At 35.8% G+C, this 17335-nt stretch overlaps 3 protein-coding genes across 4 annotated transcripts; 2 read left to right on the top strand and 1 right to left on the bottom strand.

Annotated features, from left to right (window-relative positions):
* Positions 1–1001: 1001 nt before the first annotated feature.
* LOC147568283 (protein RETARDED ROOT GROWTH-LIKE-like) lies at positions 1002–5910 on the top strand. The gene is made up of 7 exons (XM_086654737.1): positions 1002–1477; positions 1567–1678; positions 2908–3067; positions 3563–3711; positions 3784–3935; positions 5189–5303; positions 5401–5910. The coding sequence occupies exons 1-7, from the start codon at positions 1062–1064 to the stop codon at positions 5539–5541; spliced, it is 1245 nt and encodes a 414-aa protein (XP_086510863.1). The 5' UTR covers positions 1002–1061; the 3' UTR covers positions 5542–5910.
* Positions 5911–6614: 704 nt separating this feature from the next.
* LOC147568282 (uncharacterized) lies at positions 6615–8964 on the bottom strand. Its single transcript, XM_086654736.1, has 3 exons — positions 8481–8964; positions 8235–8390; positions 6615–8146 (listed from the first exon to the last, which is right to left on the bottom strand). The coding sequence occupies exons 1-3, from the start codon at positions 8802–8804 to the stop codon at positions 6707–6709; spliced, it is 1920 nt and encodes a 639-aa protein (XP_086510862.1). The 5' UTR covers positions 8805–8964; the 3' UTR covers positions 6615–6706.
* A 4224-nt stretch (positions 8965–13188) lies between these two features.
* LOC147568281 (L-ascorbate peroxidase, cytosolic-like) lies at positions 13189–15993 on the top strand. Of its 2 annotated transcripts, none has more exons than XM_086654734.1 (10): positions 13189–13241; positions 13611–13736; positions 14038–14212; positions 14307–14372; positions 14821–14869; positions 15003–15088; positions 15198–15277; positions 15365–15467; positions 15567–15625; positions 15732–15993. In XM_086654734.1, the coding sequence occupies exons 2-10, from the start codon at positions 13618–13620 to the stop codon at positions 15745–15747; spliced, it is 753 nt and encodes a 250-aa protein (XP_086510860.1). In that variant the 5' UTR covers positions 13189–13241; positions 13611–13617; the 3' UTR covers positions 15748–15993. The 2 variants fall into 2 exon arrangements, with proteins under 2 accessions (XP_086510860.1, XP_086510861.1); XM_086654735.1 differs by having other exon boundaries at positions 13189–13315; positions 13360–13736.
* Positions 15994–17335: the final 1342 nt, after the last annotated feature.

Raw genomic sequence — 17335 nt, 5'->3', positions numbered from 1 at the left:
TGTCAAATACGAATTGTCAATCCACAATTTATATTTATTTGTTTGCCGCCCTCTTAGTTGAAGATGAATAACACTAGCGAACAACCTTGATTAGAGTGATAAGAGTTATAGTCTTCCACCTCAGAGGTTAATGGTTCGAGACACGCTAACAATTAGAAAGAATGACTCTTACTCCAAGATAATAACTTAACAACAACAACCAAACTTCTTATATGTACGTCTTTTAGTCAGTCTTTAGGTCTGCTAGCAATACTGTCTACTTCACTGGTATAAAACTCATGTCCTTAAAATGAAAATGAACCTCAAAAACCCTAATCTTCCCATTTAAACCCTGTACCTAGGGGTGGGAAAAAGATCCGGAAGACCGCTATCCGACCCGTTCGACCGAGATAAAAAGTGTCCATGGACACCCGATGGTCATAACGGTCAGTGTCCAACCGGCCCGAAAGAATTGGCGGACGGTCACGGTCAAAATTCTATGTCGAAGGACCGACCGCTGACCGACCGGTACGAGTGACCGAATAGGTTGACCAACTAAACTGTCCTCATTTTTAGAAGTTGACCGTTGAATTTTATAGACATATGAATATATGATGATCGTTGGCTATAGTCATATAGTCCTCTGGAAGACCAAACATTAGTGCATGGCTTAATTATATCTTGTCAAATGATGATCCACTGTGTTTTTTCTTTTTTATATTTACTTCTGATTTCTTGGCTAAACATCTTCATTTGTAAGTAATTTTGTTTGTGGTAATAAAAATAAAGTTCTGAATTAAGTAAATTTATTGGAAAGTCCGGACCGAGACCGTCCGGTGTCCGACTGGACCGGTAAAATAAACGGTCTTGGACGGTCAATGGACAAAGAATTCTTGAGAGTGACCGTCCGAGTCCGCCCGAGTAAATAGGTGGTCACCAACAGTTTATGTCCGAGTCGACCGGTTCGATGAAGTTAGAGTCCGATACCGACCGGTCCGGACCGATTCCCACCCCTACCTGTACCCTCCTCGGTTAAGTTCATTTTTTATTGCACACAGGTTGATCGTGTTTTATTTCAACTGATGAAGAGAGAGAAACTTAAAATGATGAAAATGTTGAGAGTTCTTTCGTTGGACAAGCAATTGAAGTCTGTCTCAATACTTTCTTCTTCATCTTCACCAGCTACTTCATCTATTAAGCTTTTCAGAACAGCCAAATCGTCCATTACAAGTCCTTGTTTCTCTCTCCTAAACACAATTCGATGTTTCACTGGTTCAGAAACCCTAACCTCTAATCAAAACTTCTCCAGCTTGGTTTTCTCTACGAGAATATATGACTTCGGTTCAACTGTTCGTGGTATTTCTTCGTCTTCTTCGCCTCATACATTAGATTATAACGATTCAGCTTCTTATTCTGATATTGATAACAACAACGCCAATATAAAGGAAGAGGATCTAAAGGCGGTAATTCCTGTTAGGGCGTTTTTCTTCTCAACTAGGTCTGATTATCGCTATTCTTTTACACTACTGTTTAAGAATTGATTGTGATCGTGTTTATGAATTACGGTGTATTTTGGTGTTTGTGTAGTATTGATTTGAGAGGTTTGGTTGATCGCAATAAAGCCAATTTCATTCCTCCTACTTCACGGATGACTAACTATGTTGTTCTTCGATTTGGCGACAACAAGTCTGATCCAAAGGTGAGTTTCTAACTTCGAGTTTCATTTATTTTCGTCTTAAGTTTAATTTGTTATTAGCATAATCTTCAACTAAGCGTTTAGAAAACATATAGACTAATGCTAGAGGAGTAGAGGGGCCAATACCACTTTAGCTCACAACAAATGTAGCTAGAACAAGTAACTTGCCATCACAATATCGATATCTAGACATAGATGATAGATCCTCCCCATTTGATATCATAGAAAAGAAAGGCTAAGGCGTCATATAATCAGTAAATTAGGCAGAAGATTCATGTTGGTATTGGTTATATATATGTAACAGTTATATTTTAGGCTTGGCCTCCTTGTTTGAATCGTGCCAACTATGTGCAAATCTTGCATACTATGTGTGAATTTATACAAACCTTGTGCGGAAAAATGTCCAAACTTTACATACGAAGCTGAAGAATGGAAACATACATGGATCCTTTTTGACAAAAGAAAATTTGGGCGTAGGGAAGTTTCCGCTATTTTTCCTTTTATAATCTTTATTATCCTCGATGCAAGTACTAAGTTTCATGCTTGCTTGCAAAGTATTGTTTCTTGTAGTATGGCACAGTTATGAAGTGGATCAAGGTTATCTTGGTCGTAGCATCACTTTAGTAAGCAAAGCAAAGTTTAAATGTTTTCCTAGATTATGTCCAAACACTGATTTCATCACAATGCATGTTTTACGAGCCAGTAGGACAAGGCAATGGACCTCTTGCCTCGCATAGATGCCCTTTAGCGTGTGCCAGCAAATGCCTCTAAGTTAGGCACTCCCTAATATTCAAGTTCGCTTGTAGCTTCAATATTCTCAATAAGATGTTCATGATATCTTCTTTAATTACGCATATTCTGGATTGATATTCTCCAAAGCATATTTAGGCAATCAATCAAGTGATTGTTATAGTTTCCCTTAAGGCTCCAACTTTTTTTGGGGGTAATAGAGATAACCTTGTCTCCAGACAAGTGGTATGCTAGTTACAATCAAAATAATATAAACATAAAAGGTTAAAAATAACAAAACACAATTTTTTGCAACATAGAGTCAGACGCGATGCATAACTGAAGTGTTCTCCCAGAAAATTGTGAATTCCAAAATGAACTTGCAAGGCATAATTAGCTGCTAATTTTACACATATTAGCTAAACATTATCTGCTTATACTTGTTGCATTTTGCTGATGGCCAAGTTAGATGTTATTTAAAAAAATGTTTGAAATTCTCTCAGAGCTTGGAATCTAGCATAAGTGGGAGTAGTTGCTGTTACATGGTGGTTTTCCAATACGGGGCAATCGTATTGTTTAACACACTCGAGCACGAGATTGATGTGTATTTAAAGATTATAGAGAGACATGCTGTGGGGTTGCTCTCAGAAATGAGAAAGGATGGTGAGTCATTATTATGCAATCACTTATGAAGCTTCCAGTTTTAGCCACTTCATATCTTTATGTTAGTTCTGTTCTGGAGAGGTTTAGAGCATCTCTTACTAATGGTTAAAGGGTAATACATATATTGTTTCCACTGAACATTGAAGAGATGTTTCGCTATTGGGTTGCTAAATCATTTTTCTTGTGCTCTTACATACATGATTTTTTTTTGCAAGAAAACCTCCATTTCAATGGTTTGCATTAATTGTACTTCTAATTTCTTTATTAAGACTTAGGACTAGGAGCATGTGCATAGTAATTGTGTATTATCAATTTGTTCCCCTTCGTTGAGACAATAAGGTTGTTAACAATATTACATGTGCTTTCTGTAACATCAGTTCATTTATTTTTGTTAGAATAGTTTGAGTTCGACTATTTGTCAATAGTTACACTGTTTTTATTGCTTTTATGATGCCCACTTTTTACCTTGGGACGTTTCTCTTCTGGGATCTTTAGAGTACGAGGTGAGAGAAGTACCGACATTGCACACATGGATGCGAGGTGGATTGGACTATATATTGCTTCAGTATTTGAATATTGATGGGATTCGTACAATCGGTAGCGTTCTTGGCCAAAGTATTGCCCTTGATTACTACGTTCGGCAGGTAATTATTGTAAATTGCTAACAGGTTCATTTTTCGCATTTATGAGGGGACACTCATAACACTTTTTTTTAGGTTGATGGCATGGTTGCAGAGTTTACAGACATTAATCGTGAAATGGAAAAAACTGGTACCTTTACCATGGAAAGGAAAAAACTATTTCAACTAGTGGGGAAAGCGAATTCTAATCTCGCTGATGTTATTCTTAAGCTTGGGCTTTTCGAAAGGTAGTTTATCGTATCTCTTTCTTTGACCATGTTTTAGTTACTTTATTGCTTATATAAACATCTTCTTGGTACAAGTTGTTAAGAGTTGTGTCCTTTTTGAGGATTCTTGTAAATACACCTGTTTGGAAGTTTGGATATGCTTAAGCGATATATTCGAATCTCCGGTAAGAGTATCCAAATTCGAGTGCTCAATAAGGAGAAAAGTAATCCATATGAAGTAGATATATGTTGAAGTAAGACATATTTGATTTCTTCAAAAGTAGTACGAGTTCAAAACTCTCAATGGTTGTCTTTTATTTACAATTTTGAAAGAAAATGGTTCTTGTGAGCTTGCACGGTAGATTCTTATAGTTATAGATATAATGGTAACGTGGTTTGTGGTCCAGTCAACTGATTCAGCCTGCTATTATTGTAGATTCTTCTATAGACCTTTGGTTCATGGGTTTAGTACTAACAATCATCCGACACCCTAACTACTTGTTTTTTTATTTTATAAATTCTTATTTTAGCCTTTTTTGGCAATTTGTATTTGTATTTCAGTTCATGTTTTTTTTTTGGTTTTGGACGTTTATGGAACTTTTTTATATGACATTGAGAAGTTCCAAGTCTATTCAAAATTCATATTCTTGTCCTCATCTATTAAATTCTTGGATAGTTGGATTAATTCTTTGCATATTTTAGATTCAACTGCTATCTCTGATCCACCGTGTCCATGCGTTAGACAAGCTCGAAGTTCTTTGCTTCAAGCTATAGAAAATAAAGACATGAAATTGGAAAGAAGAAACCTAGGAAACATCAGAAATCATAGATGAAGAATCACAAATGTGAACTAAAAGCAGAACTCAAGAAGTTCTTATTTTATGTCCTGTTAAGGAAACTAAATGTGACAAAGATCAGAATTTCATTCCTTTCTTTGTTCTTGCTCGATACATCGAAGCAGGGTTTTCAATATCATTTGGGAAGCATCATTATCTTGATCAACACAATGACACAGTTAGCTATACTAAGAATTCACCCATACAAACTATGCAACTCATCCACAATCATAACTTTAAACTCTAGTCCCATCTGTTTGCCCAACAAAACTCTTACTTTCTTTCTTAAGGGGGAGTGCATTGGGAGTGTATTTGTGTGTCTTTTTTACTGATCCATATTTGTGATAGAGATTCTTTAATTAAAATTATATTTATCGCATTGAAAATTCCATAAGCCAACGGCGTATGCTTAGAATTACAAAATGAATGCCTTTTCAGATCAGACATTGCTTGGAAAGATGCCAAGTATGCCCAGATATGGGAATACCTTAGGGACGAATTTGAATTGACGCAACGATTTGCAACACTTGACTTCAAATTAAAATTTGTGGAGGTAATATTATTTCCAGTATCTCCTTTTGAAACTTCCCTTGGAACTGCCACACCTTGTCATTTTAAGTATACTGATACGTTGTTTGCATTTATTGCAGCACAATATCCGCTTTTTACAGGAAATTCTTCAGAATAGGAAATCGGATTTTCTGGAATGGCTCATCATTATTTTAATAGGAGCAGAGATTCTCATCTCAGTCTATGATATCGCCCATAGGTCAGCTATAACGTCACTATAGCATGACAAAGCTGAGGTTACCTGAGTTTGGAGTCAGGGGTTTCAGTGACGCGTATCAACCAGCTAGTTCCTCTGCTTGCTCAGCCTGTTTTGCAGTCTTATGTTTGGACTCCGCATCAATCAGTACTTCCCATGAGATGGATAACCTGGACTGACCATTTTAATGCTCCTAGTTGCAGAAGCCTTCGGATACTCTACTGTCACTAGATTTTGTTGTTACGCAGTGACTAGATCACCCATTGTATGATTTTATCAATTGTGAGATTCATACAACGTTTATAAATATGTGCAGTCTATATGGTTTTCTGATCCAACTTAATGAAATTGGGCGACTTTGATCCAATTTAATGAAATTGAATGACTTCTAATACTATTTGACTGAGAATATATATTTTTTTTGAAGAGAAGAATATATTTGTTGAATTCCTTTCCTTTGGACCCATTGCTTGATACGTTTTCTCACTTGGCCTCAGATACGTGAGCTTCCATATGGTCTTATATTTATTATTTATTCTCTTCCCTCTTTCTTCCCCTGTATATTGAGGTCTATAAGCAAATAAATAGAGGAACTCATCTGGTTGTGTAATGTATTTTGAAAAGGTTATCTTCTCGGACATTGTTGTGGCTTTCGAGGGGCCCTTAATACTTGTTCTATCTTTAGCTTGCTGGTGGATGTAAAACACCTTGAACTGTTAAAGTATTAAGCTTATTGTTATGGGAATCAATAGAATGGAGAATACAATGAGATGGGAATAAACTTCTCATATTCGGTTGCTGAAAGATTGGCTGTTGATTGATATCAGTGTTAATTCTGCTATTTTATTAACTTATGCGGTGGATTTATTTGTAGGTTTGACGTGGAAGTCGGAGATTACATGGTCTTGGAAAGATCTGGTTCAGCAGATTTGATATTCAAAGAGGCCTTTGCAAGTAATCCTATCCAGATAAAGTGTACCAGAATACAATTATATGTAGATAATAGATTACTAAGACGGCATTTAGAAGGAGTTCAGTTAGAAGCAGCAAAATGGTATGCCGATTGAAGGCTTTAAAAGGTAAGCGAAAACCAAAACATCTGCAAGATATGCTTTTTAAGCTATTAGAATCGTATATGTAAGTTGTAACTAGATGTTACAAAGTTAAAGAAGGCACCATAATTGCTTATTCTAAGTGCAGGGAACAGTATAATGAAACTCAATTTGCAGACGGTGATGCAGAGAGGCTTCTTTCATCCCTCCTCTCTGAATATCATCGTGCAGTTCTTTGAGTGGAAGAGCTGCGAGAAACCCCTTTATATATTCTTTGAAAGAAGATATTCCTTCACTTATGATTCCTATTGAAGATTCGTCCTCCACTTGCTTACTAGCAGTGTCTTCGTCAAGTTCTGAACTTTTACCTTGTTCAACTTTTTGGGTTGTTTGTTTCGGTCTTACTCTAGAAATCCTACTTTCTTTGTCGAATTTCAGAATGTATGCTTTCTTGCATCCCTCAAATAACCTCTCCCCAAGTGTATCAATCATGTAAATAGTTTCAGCTTCCACCTTTAGAATAAAGAAGTGGTCGTTCCAACTCACGATGTATATTTGTTCTTCTGATGTTGCTTCATTACTTCGAAGCTTTTCCCAAATATCATCAAATGACAAAGCACCTTGTAGGTATTCCAAGTGGTCTTTGTTATCTTCGAGTTCGAAGAAACCTATGTATGACTTCTCTGAGACCACAGATAGTGGTCGTATTTTTTCTTGTAAGACTGTATCAAGGTCGAAGTGCTGATCAGAGAATTTTGTTTTGTGGGTTTCATTTTCACAAAGACTTCTCCACTCTGAAGAACCTTCACGTACTAGCTTATCTAGTTCGCATTTGAGTGGTAGGATACCCGGGTTCTTATGCAGCCAGTCAGCAATAACTGCAACAAGAACTGAGCAGGCATTCTCTCCTGCAGCTTTCTCACTCCTCTGGTCGATTGAAGCCAGAAAAAACTTGGTCACGAGTTCCATTTTCCCATTTCTGCTCACCAATTTCCTTTTTTCCCAGTTCCCTATCTCAAATCGATCACTGTTTGTAAACTCAGAAGCCTGAAATTTGTTTTCTTCTTTAACGGATCTAGAGCTGAGGGACATTAATTGGTAGCGACGGTCAATATCGATATCATCCCCACCATCTTCATTGTTGTCCTTATTTAACAGGGGCTCATCTCTCGGATGAGTCAAGCTTCTTCTGAAGCTTAGCTTTCTTTTGTTCCATGAAAGTCGTCTAACTAGAGGACAAGTAGTCGTTGTCTGGTGATTCTGTGACTGGACTTCATCTGGTTCCACATTCCTGTTTATTTCAATCTTGTCACTTTCAAGGGCAACAAGAAAGAGTTTTGTTGCAGTCAAATTCCTATAGCTAAACTCAGGTTCCTCCCCAGTTATTGATCTCGCCGAAGATGTAGAATCTCGGGGTTCATCCTTCTCTGGAGGAGCTTCAAGATCATTGAATCTGTTGCTATGAGGTTGATGAATTCTCATGCATGATGATAGCGTCGGTAATAATAGAGTGTGAGCTATCGGATGAACTGATCTGTTATTGCCTTTGGCTTGGAAGTCAAGCAAGTGAAGTGCTATCTGCAATATGAACGAAGTTGCAATTAGTTGAACAAAAAGATGAATTACAAAGATGAACCCTAATCAGGGTTTAGCAGATTGATCTTACCGTCAGCGTTGCTTCAGATGTAGTGTCTCCGAAACTGCAGTTGACTGGTAAGCAGACCGTTTTCTTGCATACTCTATCTGGGTTAGCAAACTTTGCAATATCTACTTCAGTTTTGGCAAGTATTAAAGCCGGACGGTTTGATTTCTGATTCAATTCCTAGAAAAGAAGTTTAATATCAAAATCAGTTTATGAGCTTTTTGCTCACTAAAAAGTTAATGAACACAATTCTCGAAGATAATCACTTACATGAATCTCAAGATTTATGATCCAGCTCCTGAAACTCTGGGAACTCATCAATTTCAGCTTACAATCATGGTTAAACTCTTCTTCCCAATTGACAGAGCCATCTGATCGGATTCCCTGCTTCGATGTGCAATTCCTCTCGACTCCCTTGGGCAGGTACGTTGTTCTACTTCTTGAACCTTTCCACTGTATTTGCACAATCAAATTATCACCTTTACTGTTTTCTGTTGAATCACCTTTCAAACCCTTTAGGTTATGAATCACAAGGTGGAGTTTAGAACTCCTGTTTGATTCATTATTAACAGGCCACATCTTCCACTTATGCATATATTAATCAATCACCAAATTCTTCTCTGCAACTATTTATTTGCTCATATAATTTCCTTGTTTTCAACGGAGGAGATAGAAAATGGCAACTTGATCATTCTGTTTCATTTTTTCCCTTTCTTATAATTCAATGTGATCCTTCTAGCATTTAGACATGGGTGGATATTTAATAAATAGAGTTGTTTATTATATGTATTAGGTCAACTTCTTAGATATGCAAGCAAGCATGAATTTTTTGACTGTTTCATCTACTTACCTTCATTTTCTATAAAAAATCACTCTTACCGTTCGAGTCATAAACCTTTTCCCTCCATTAATAGGCTTCGATAACGCCTGACACTATCTTGGCAGAATCAAGTCATTTGATGAGTTAGTAGTATTTCGTGATATAACCTGTACATCTTAGGCGCACGAAAAAACCATATGAGTTTCAAAATAACCAAGACATATAAGGGTTACGATAAAATCAAGTAGTTTGACAGTATTGACTGTGTCTGACTGATGCAGGTTATGCCTAGTCTAGATAGAAACGACACAGTCGAAATAGGTTTTTCTGTTATAATCTCCTGAAAACCATATAGACTATACATATATGTACAGTTTTGTTGAAAATAACTTATGCTATGATTGGTTGCCATTAGTCAGGTCATTTGACAACTTCAACAGCTTTTTAAATTCCTCCGCTGTGAAAATGAAGTCCACCTTTTTCGGCTTGGATTATTTTTGTTGAATTTTGTAGTACTTGATCTTCAATTTATTGTTCTTCACACGAGGGTACTGGAGTAAAATTATTTTCTCGTACAGTTAGGTTTTCAACAACCTCCTATATTGAATTGCCGCATATATTGATATGTTACAGTGTCAAATATTTTATTTCATTAATGAAAAGGAAATATTTTATTTCATTTAATGAGCATTCTTCCTAGATTTTAATCCGCCCGTTGATTTTGAGTCTTAAGATTTTAAAGTGGATTGATATGAGTAGTTAGGTCGATAAAACATCATCATCGGGATCTAATTAAGATACTGAGTGAAATTTTAGGAGGGAGAAGCTTTTTCTTCTCTTTATGGTGATGATGTTTGTGCTCTTATGGGGCCTATTTTTATATCTTTATATGTAGGAGTAGTTTTCTGTCTACTAAATGCGTGGGTCAGGCAACTTTGTTTAGTTGCTCGTTTGGGTTTGATTGTGTCATAGTTTTATAATTTTCTAATATCTGTAAGCCCCGTACATGAAATCGTTCAATTCCCTTGGCATATTCTAGTTTTATAATGTGGGAATGGTCATTGGACGGCTTAACGCCTGGAATTTGCTGTTCCTTGTTTATAAAGAAAGAGCATGTTGGACTTTATCAATGTGTCCTTTAGATTTTATAAACGCATTAGATGAGGTGTTGTGGCTTCCCATAAATATGACTCTTCAAAGCTTTTTATATTGATATTCTCATATTTGTATAAACATTTTTGCTTAGGTTATCTTTCTTTTTTTTTTTATTATTTTTTTAGATCGGGCGTTGTTTCCACTAATTTGGTGGGTGTAATTTCTCCAATCATTTTTTGATATTAAAAACAGAGTGAGGTATTGCTTGTCTTTTTTATTTGTTAGATATGAAAACTAAGTCGAGTTTGGACCATCTTGAGGCAAGATTTTCAGTATCTACTTATTTTTGTTTGCTTATTTTTGTGGTTAAATTATGCTTATTTTATATCAATAGTCATATATGACGGTAAAGAAACAACTAGCACCGCCAAGTCAAAGAACAAATAGGAGGAAATAGATAGTTTTCAAATATTATGGGTAGATTGTGAAGTAGCAAATGAGAGCAACTTATTGTTGGTTGGGGCTGGACGTACGCACAGTATTTTGGCCAGCGCTTTGGGGAAAGCTAAATATTTTTCGGGGTGTGAAATTTTAAAGGGAATATTTAGAATTTTAGAAATTTTCCGGGGAAATAAATTTTAAGGGGAAATAAAAAAAACCTCCACTTCACTTCTCTCTCCTTCCACCTCACCTTTCTGTTCTTCAACAGACCTCCTTCGCCGAAGTTTTCGGAGAGGAGTGAATTTTTTTTTTTCATGGTCACTGGTCGGAAATTTTTTCGGCCGGCAACCTGTCGGAGAAGAGAGAGAGAGTGGTGGGGAGAGAGAAGATGAGGTGGAGAGAGAGAAGTGAGGTGGAGAGAGAGAGAGAAGTGAGGTGGAGAGAGAGAGAAGTGAGGTGGAGAAGCTATTTTGCTTTCGCAAAATGAAATTGTCAAACAAAATTGACCAATTTTTTACCTTTCCCCAATGTGTTGGCAAATATTTTGATTTAATTTGTGATTTGATGATTCAACTTCAAAGACAAAGAACCTTTCAAAAAAAAAAAAACTTCAAAGACAAAGGAAGTTTAATTTCAATGTGAATCTTTTTTTTACTTGAGTATATAGAAATTAAGTTAAGATCTCTTGTACACATAATACTTTAGTTTTGGCTAACCATTTTGTGCAGGTAGCATGCACATAGCTTTATTATAAAGTGGTAATGTGCTCGAGGATATACTGTGCAGATTTTGTAAGATACGTGAAATATTTCTGAAATGACGTAAAGATCGAAAGGTAATATTTCTAAAATAATGTTTTTTTTTGTTAAGGATATTTCTAAAATAATGTAAAGATCGAAAGATAGATATTAGCACGACGTGCCACATTTAAGTTCTATGTCATTTTTCGAGTTGAATGTACGGCCAGGAAATCTCAATGAGAAATTATATATACACATCTTTCTTTTTATTATCTAACTTGTAAATGTGTTTGGATATATGAATAAAATGGGTAAAATGTAAATCAAATAGTGTAACTCCAAAGACAAATAACTTACTTTTGATTATTTTTTTCATTGTAGATTATCAAATAGTTGAATATATGATGAATAAATAGGTAAAAATGTATGAATTTGTGATCTTCCCTTGACCATTTTTATTTCTTTTTTGTTGAAGATTATTTACTAATTGTAGACTAGCAATTTTAATCATCACAAGACAAATATCCATCAAATAGTGCAAATCTCGAGCCGAGATAGAAATTACAACTACTTTTTTGTGTTGGGATAATGTATTTTGGATATTCATTCAATGTCGCTAGAGGTCATATTTTGTTCAAAATTCATTATATTTGCGTTAAATTGTCCAGAATAATACTTTTACTATCTTTTTGCGGTGTTGGATCTTAGGTGTGGAGTGAAATATTTGTCGATCTTGATTAGATTTATCATGAACTCTGATTGATCAAGAAGGTGACGGTTTGACCAAGAAGGTTCTCGCTTAGTTTCATAGGCATTTGAACAAGTTCTCAATGTAGCTATCAGAGGAGTGGACCTGCAGAGCCATGCCAGTCTAATCGGGTTGATTGTTACAAGGCGAGCACAAGTATCTTAACCATCTGAAATCCTGTTATGGGCTAGAGACAAGCACAGAGTCAGTTTAACTCTTTCATGAACTTTGCTCTGATCATAGACATATCAGGAGATTTGCAGAAGTAGTCTCGCCACCTTGAGCTTTGTTCTACGTGAGAGGCAAGAAGATAAACAGAAATTAGAATAACCTCGCACTAATTGGAGTCGTTACTCACAGAGATACGATCAAGTGACACAATCTTCTCCACCGACGACATTTCGTACACTAGAAAGAGATTGATTCAAAATCATGGAGCTGAATTAATCATGGAGCTGAATTGATGGAGTTTTTTGCTTGTTGATACGTGGGATATTGCTTTTGGACATTATAAGAAATCAATTAACCTAGTCATGGTTGTGCTTCTCTCAACAAAAAAAAAAATAGTCATGGTTGTGCTTATAAAATGATTCACATTTTTAGGGGCAATCCCCTAACAACCAATCTCAGCGGGACCCATTTATTGAATGCTCGTGAGAGCGTTGCTCAACTTCCGAATGTTGAAACGTGTCAATATTTTAATCGTAAAAATTAAAATCCATCATGTCAGGAATCTTTTCCAATCAAACGCGTTCACACCAACCACTTTTTACTTATCCACAAATGACTAAATTACCCTTAACAAATAAATATACTCTTCATCTTGTAGTGCTTTTTTGATCCAACAAACAGAACTCCGAAGGGTATATTCGTCATTTTCAATTTAGCTAGTAAAACTGGAATCAGAAAAGAGCGTCATTATTGGCAGAAATCGTCTAAGCGATATTTTTGGGACTAATTTTGGTACTACAGAAACATTATAGGAAGTATAGGTCATACCCCAAGATTCTTTCTTATCCATTAGATTAGTCAACACAATGATTTGACGATTAGATCTCTCTCTCTCTCTCTAAACCCCGGAGAGGAATAGAGAGAGAAAAGTGCTATAAAGAGAGTGAGGCGTGTGGTTTGGTTGTGACATTCTTGATTCATTAGGGTTTATCATTTCTTTTCAAGCATTTTCAAAGGTTTGCTGTTCATATCTTCATCATTTTCATTTCTACTCATGAATCGATTTTATGGATCTGTATTTCAATTTTGAGCTTCTTTTAGTTCATTGATTTTGGATTCAGTTTTCTCATCTAGTTTTTTCTCATCTCTTTGGATCAGAAATAAGTTTGATACAGGATTTTAGTTTTCTGCTTCGTCTTCGTTGTTTAGAGATTTATAAGATTGTCTTTGTTCAATTTTTAAGCCGGATCCGAGATCTTCTTATTGTTTTTGGTTGATTCTTTAATCATCATTGTGTTTTCGTCTGATCTTCTTGATTTTGTGACGATCTGACTCTTGATCTACTAATATAACGTGGATTTGTTGGTTTTCTTTGGATCTAATAGGATCGCCATGGGAAAATCTTACCCAACTGTGAGTGCTGATTACGAGAAGGAAATTGAGAAAGCTAGGAAGAAGCTCAGAGCACTCATCTATGAGAAGCATTGCGCTCCTCTCATGCTCCGATTAGGGTTCGTTTTCCGATTTTGTTTAGTCTTTAATCAAATTACTATCCTCAGATAAGGATGATATTAAAGTTTCAGAGATTTTTTTTTTTTTTTTAATGAGTCAGATCTGAATCTGACTTGATGGCTGGATTTACTTGAGTCAGATTTTATGATCTATGTTTATATCTGATCTGTGATGTTTCATTCATCTGCATGGCTTATATAGTTGTTTCTAAGCCGGATAATTTGGGTTTATGAGTCAGATTCAGACCATGACAAAAAACACCACCGTAGTGATTTTTTAGATTTGCTGTTATTGATTCAGATGGCACTCTGCTGGAACCTACGATGTGAAAACTAAGACCGGAGGTCCATTCGGAACAATGAAACACAAGGATGAGCTTGCCCATGGAGCCAACAATGGTCTTGATATTGCTGTTAGGCTTTTGGAACCTCTCAAGGAACAATTCCCCACTTTGAGTTTTGCTGATTTCTATCAGGTAATAATCATCTCTTTAATCCTGTCTGTTTTAATCTTATTTATTCAATTCAGGAAAGGAAAAAAGTTTACATGTTTTGATTAATATTTTGCAGTTGGCTGGAGTTGTTGCTGTTGAAATTACCGGAGGGCCTATTGTTCCTTTCCACCCTGGAAGAGAGGTCAGTAATCTTAATGAATCCCCTTGTAGTTCTTTAATTGAAATATTATTACCTAATTTTGTGAGTCTGATTAGTTTTCAATGGTTTGAATTATCATTCTCATTTGTTTTTTACATGGAAATGGGTTCTTTTGGTTTCAAAACATTGACATTTTGCTTTTACATGGAAATGTCTTTGTTTCTTGCCTGCCCGCATATTTGGTTGCATCTCAGGATGTCTGTGTATTGGTGTTATAACTTATTATAATTATAATTGAATGCTACATTGTTGCAGTGTCATGTACTTCAAGCATTTATCCCTTAATAATCGAGAAAGCGATTAGTTTTCTAGGGTTTCAAGAATAAGCATCATTTTGTCATGTTACTAGGATATTATGATTATCATATCTTGCTACCAGTTGGTACTAATATTCTAGTAAGCTTACAGTTGAGGTTTGTGAATTTCTCAGGACAAGGTTGAACCACCAAATGAGGGTCGCTTACCTGATGCCACCAAGGGTTAGTGATGCTTTTCAATTTGTTCCTATTTCATGTGTTGATTTCATATTCCATTGGTAGGAAGCTAGTTTTGTAGTTAGTAATATTAACATTTGAGTGGCGAGTTGAATATGTTTCTCCTTCTAAATTTCAGGCAACGACCATCTCAGACAAGTCTTTGTCACCCAAATGGGTCTGAACGACAAGGATATTGTTGCTCTCTCTGGTGGTCACACTCTGGTCGGTTTATTTTCCAAAATCTTCTCCATAATGCATCTTCAATGTTTTCAATTAATTTGCCACTACACCCTAGTTAGTTTCTGAATTTTGTGTTCTACTATTTCCTCAGGGAAGGTGCCACAAAGATCGATCAGGATTTGACGGACCCTGGACTTCCAACCCTCTCGTTTTCGACAACTCTTACTTCAAGTAAGAAGACCTATATGCATATCTATTTTCAATTCTGTTTGTAAAACAAAATATTGTTCAACTCATACTCTCTTTTCTTGTTTAAAGGGAGCTCTTATCTGGAGAGAAAGAAGGTCTTCTTCAACTCCCAACTGACAAGTCCCTTTTGGAAGATCCTATCTTCCGCCCACTTGTTGAGAAATATGCTGCGGTTTGAACTCTCTCTCTCTTTCGCACATAATGTCTTTTTGTCTAAGATTATGGATTTCAACAACAGTAAATTGAGATTTCTTTTTCATTATTTTCTCAGGATGAGGAAGCTTTCTTTGCCGACTATGCAGAGTCTCACATGAAGCTCTCCGAATTGGGGTGAGTTTTAGAACATAACAATTCACCGACACTTCAAAGTTTTATCTTGTACTATAATTCTTTCTTTTTGACACTAAATGAGTTGTCTTCTCTTGTGTAAACTCAGATTCGCCGAGGCTTGAGGAGAACACCGATTTATACATACCTGTTTGATGGAGGGTGTTCCTTTATTTTCTTTAGTTGATTTTGAATTTTAGTACTGGACAACTATTAGTAAGACTAGAGAAGTTGGTGGATTGGAAATGGATCTTATGTGTTTTTGTTGGTTGTTTTTTGGGGATTTGAAAATGATGGATAGTTGTGATTCATGAACTAGATTTCACCAACAGTATCAGATGAAATAAAAGCAGACTATTTTGTGGTTAAAACATATATTTTTACATTCTGTTAGTATTTACTTTTTTTTTTTGATGAAGGCTGTTAGTATTTACTTGTGTTGATATTATTCTCTTCAATTTGGAATGACGGACTTCAATTACTACTAACAGATAGTATTTGCTATTTCCAGTTGATGCCGTTTACCATACGATATAAACAAATTGTAAATTTTAATTTTTTCTCTCTCTAAATTTTGCGAGACACATCAGCTTGCCGGAGAAGTGCCGGGCATAGCATCATTAATGTATTATTTTAGATATTCTTGTGTGCTCTTATCTCTTACTTTTTTGAATCATTTTGATTTGATTACAAACATGTCTTCTTTTCAATCTTGCAACCAACCATGATGTATATTTTCTAAATGCCAGTAACATCTCACGTACATTTATTGGGAAAGACGACAATACAACCATTAGTAAATGGCTTTGGTCCCAACCAACCATTATGAATTATGTTTTTTTTTTTGTTGAAATCATTATGAATTATGTTGATGAACTACAAACTATATGACAGATTGACAATGAACGACTATAAAAGCTGATAAAACTGTTGTAAATATTCATTTGGTACTTTGACGACTATTGATCTACTATTTACTCATAGAACATGTATTCGGTCGAAATTTAATGTTCATTTGTATTAGGTTGAGCTTTTTCTATGTAATAATGGTGGTTATGGTCCCAACCACCTTATATGTCTTCCAACCACGTACTCTTAGAGTCTTGCTCAGTCAATGAAAGACAAAAGGACTCAACAATTTGATGAAGAAAGGATCAACCACCAACATTACGCTTAATTCACTTGTATGTGAGATGGGGTTTTAAATTGTTTAAAAAGACTATTATAATATGTGGTTTGATTTCAAGGATGATTGTGAAGACAATAGAGATGAATGAATCACTAAAACTCACTAGCATTAATATTCAAGATACTCAATCGAGACCCCCTTCTCCAGAAGAAGTAATTCAATGATCTCACAAGCTAACAAGACTAGCTTGGGGATCGTCGTGGCTAACAAGACTAGAACCCAAAAGGGTGATTGTCGAGGGAGATGGGTTAACAGTTATTAGTTATCCGTGTTTGTGAGAAGAACTTAGATGGAATCCCATGGACAAATAGAAGACTAGTGATGGAAATAAAAACCACTGTAACAACATTAGATTGAAATGAAATACAATATATACCATTAGACTAGCAAAAAAGGCAGTATATACTCCGGTGAAAAATGTTTTCGAAATCCATGTCAGTTATGAGATGCTAATGAACTCCCATCGATCATTGTTGATCTTTTACTACCTCATAAGAATCTTGTTGGAACTTCATCTTCTAAAA

The sequence above is a fragment of the Eschscholzia californica genome, unplaced genomic scaffold (assembly GCF_041429995.1).
Source record: "Eschscholzia californica isolate CP2 unplaced genomic scaffold, dmEscCali1.0.p SCAF_1, whole genome shotgun sequence".
NCBI lineage: Eukaryota > Viridiplantae > Streptophyta > Magnoliopsida > Ranunculales > Papaveraceae > Eschscholzia > Eschscholzia californica.
Note: the sequence above shows the minus strand (reverse complement) of the source record. Positions and strands in the feature narration are given on the sequence as shown.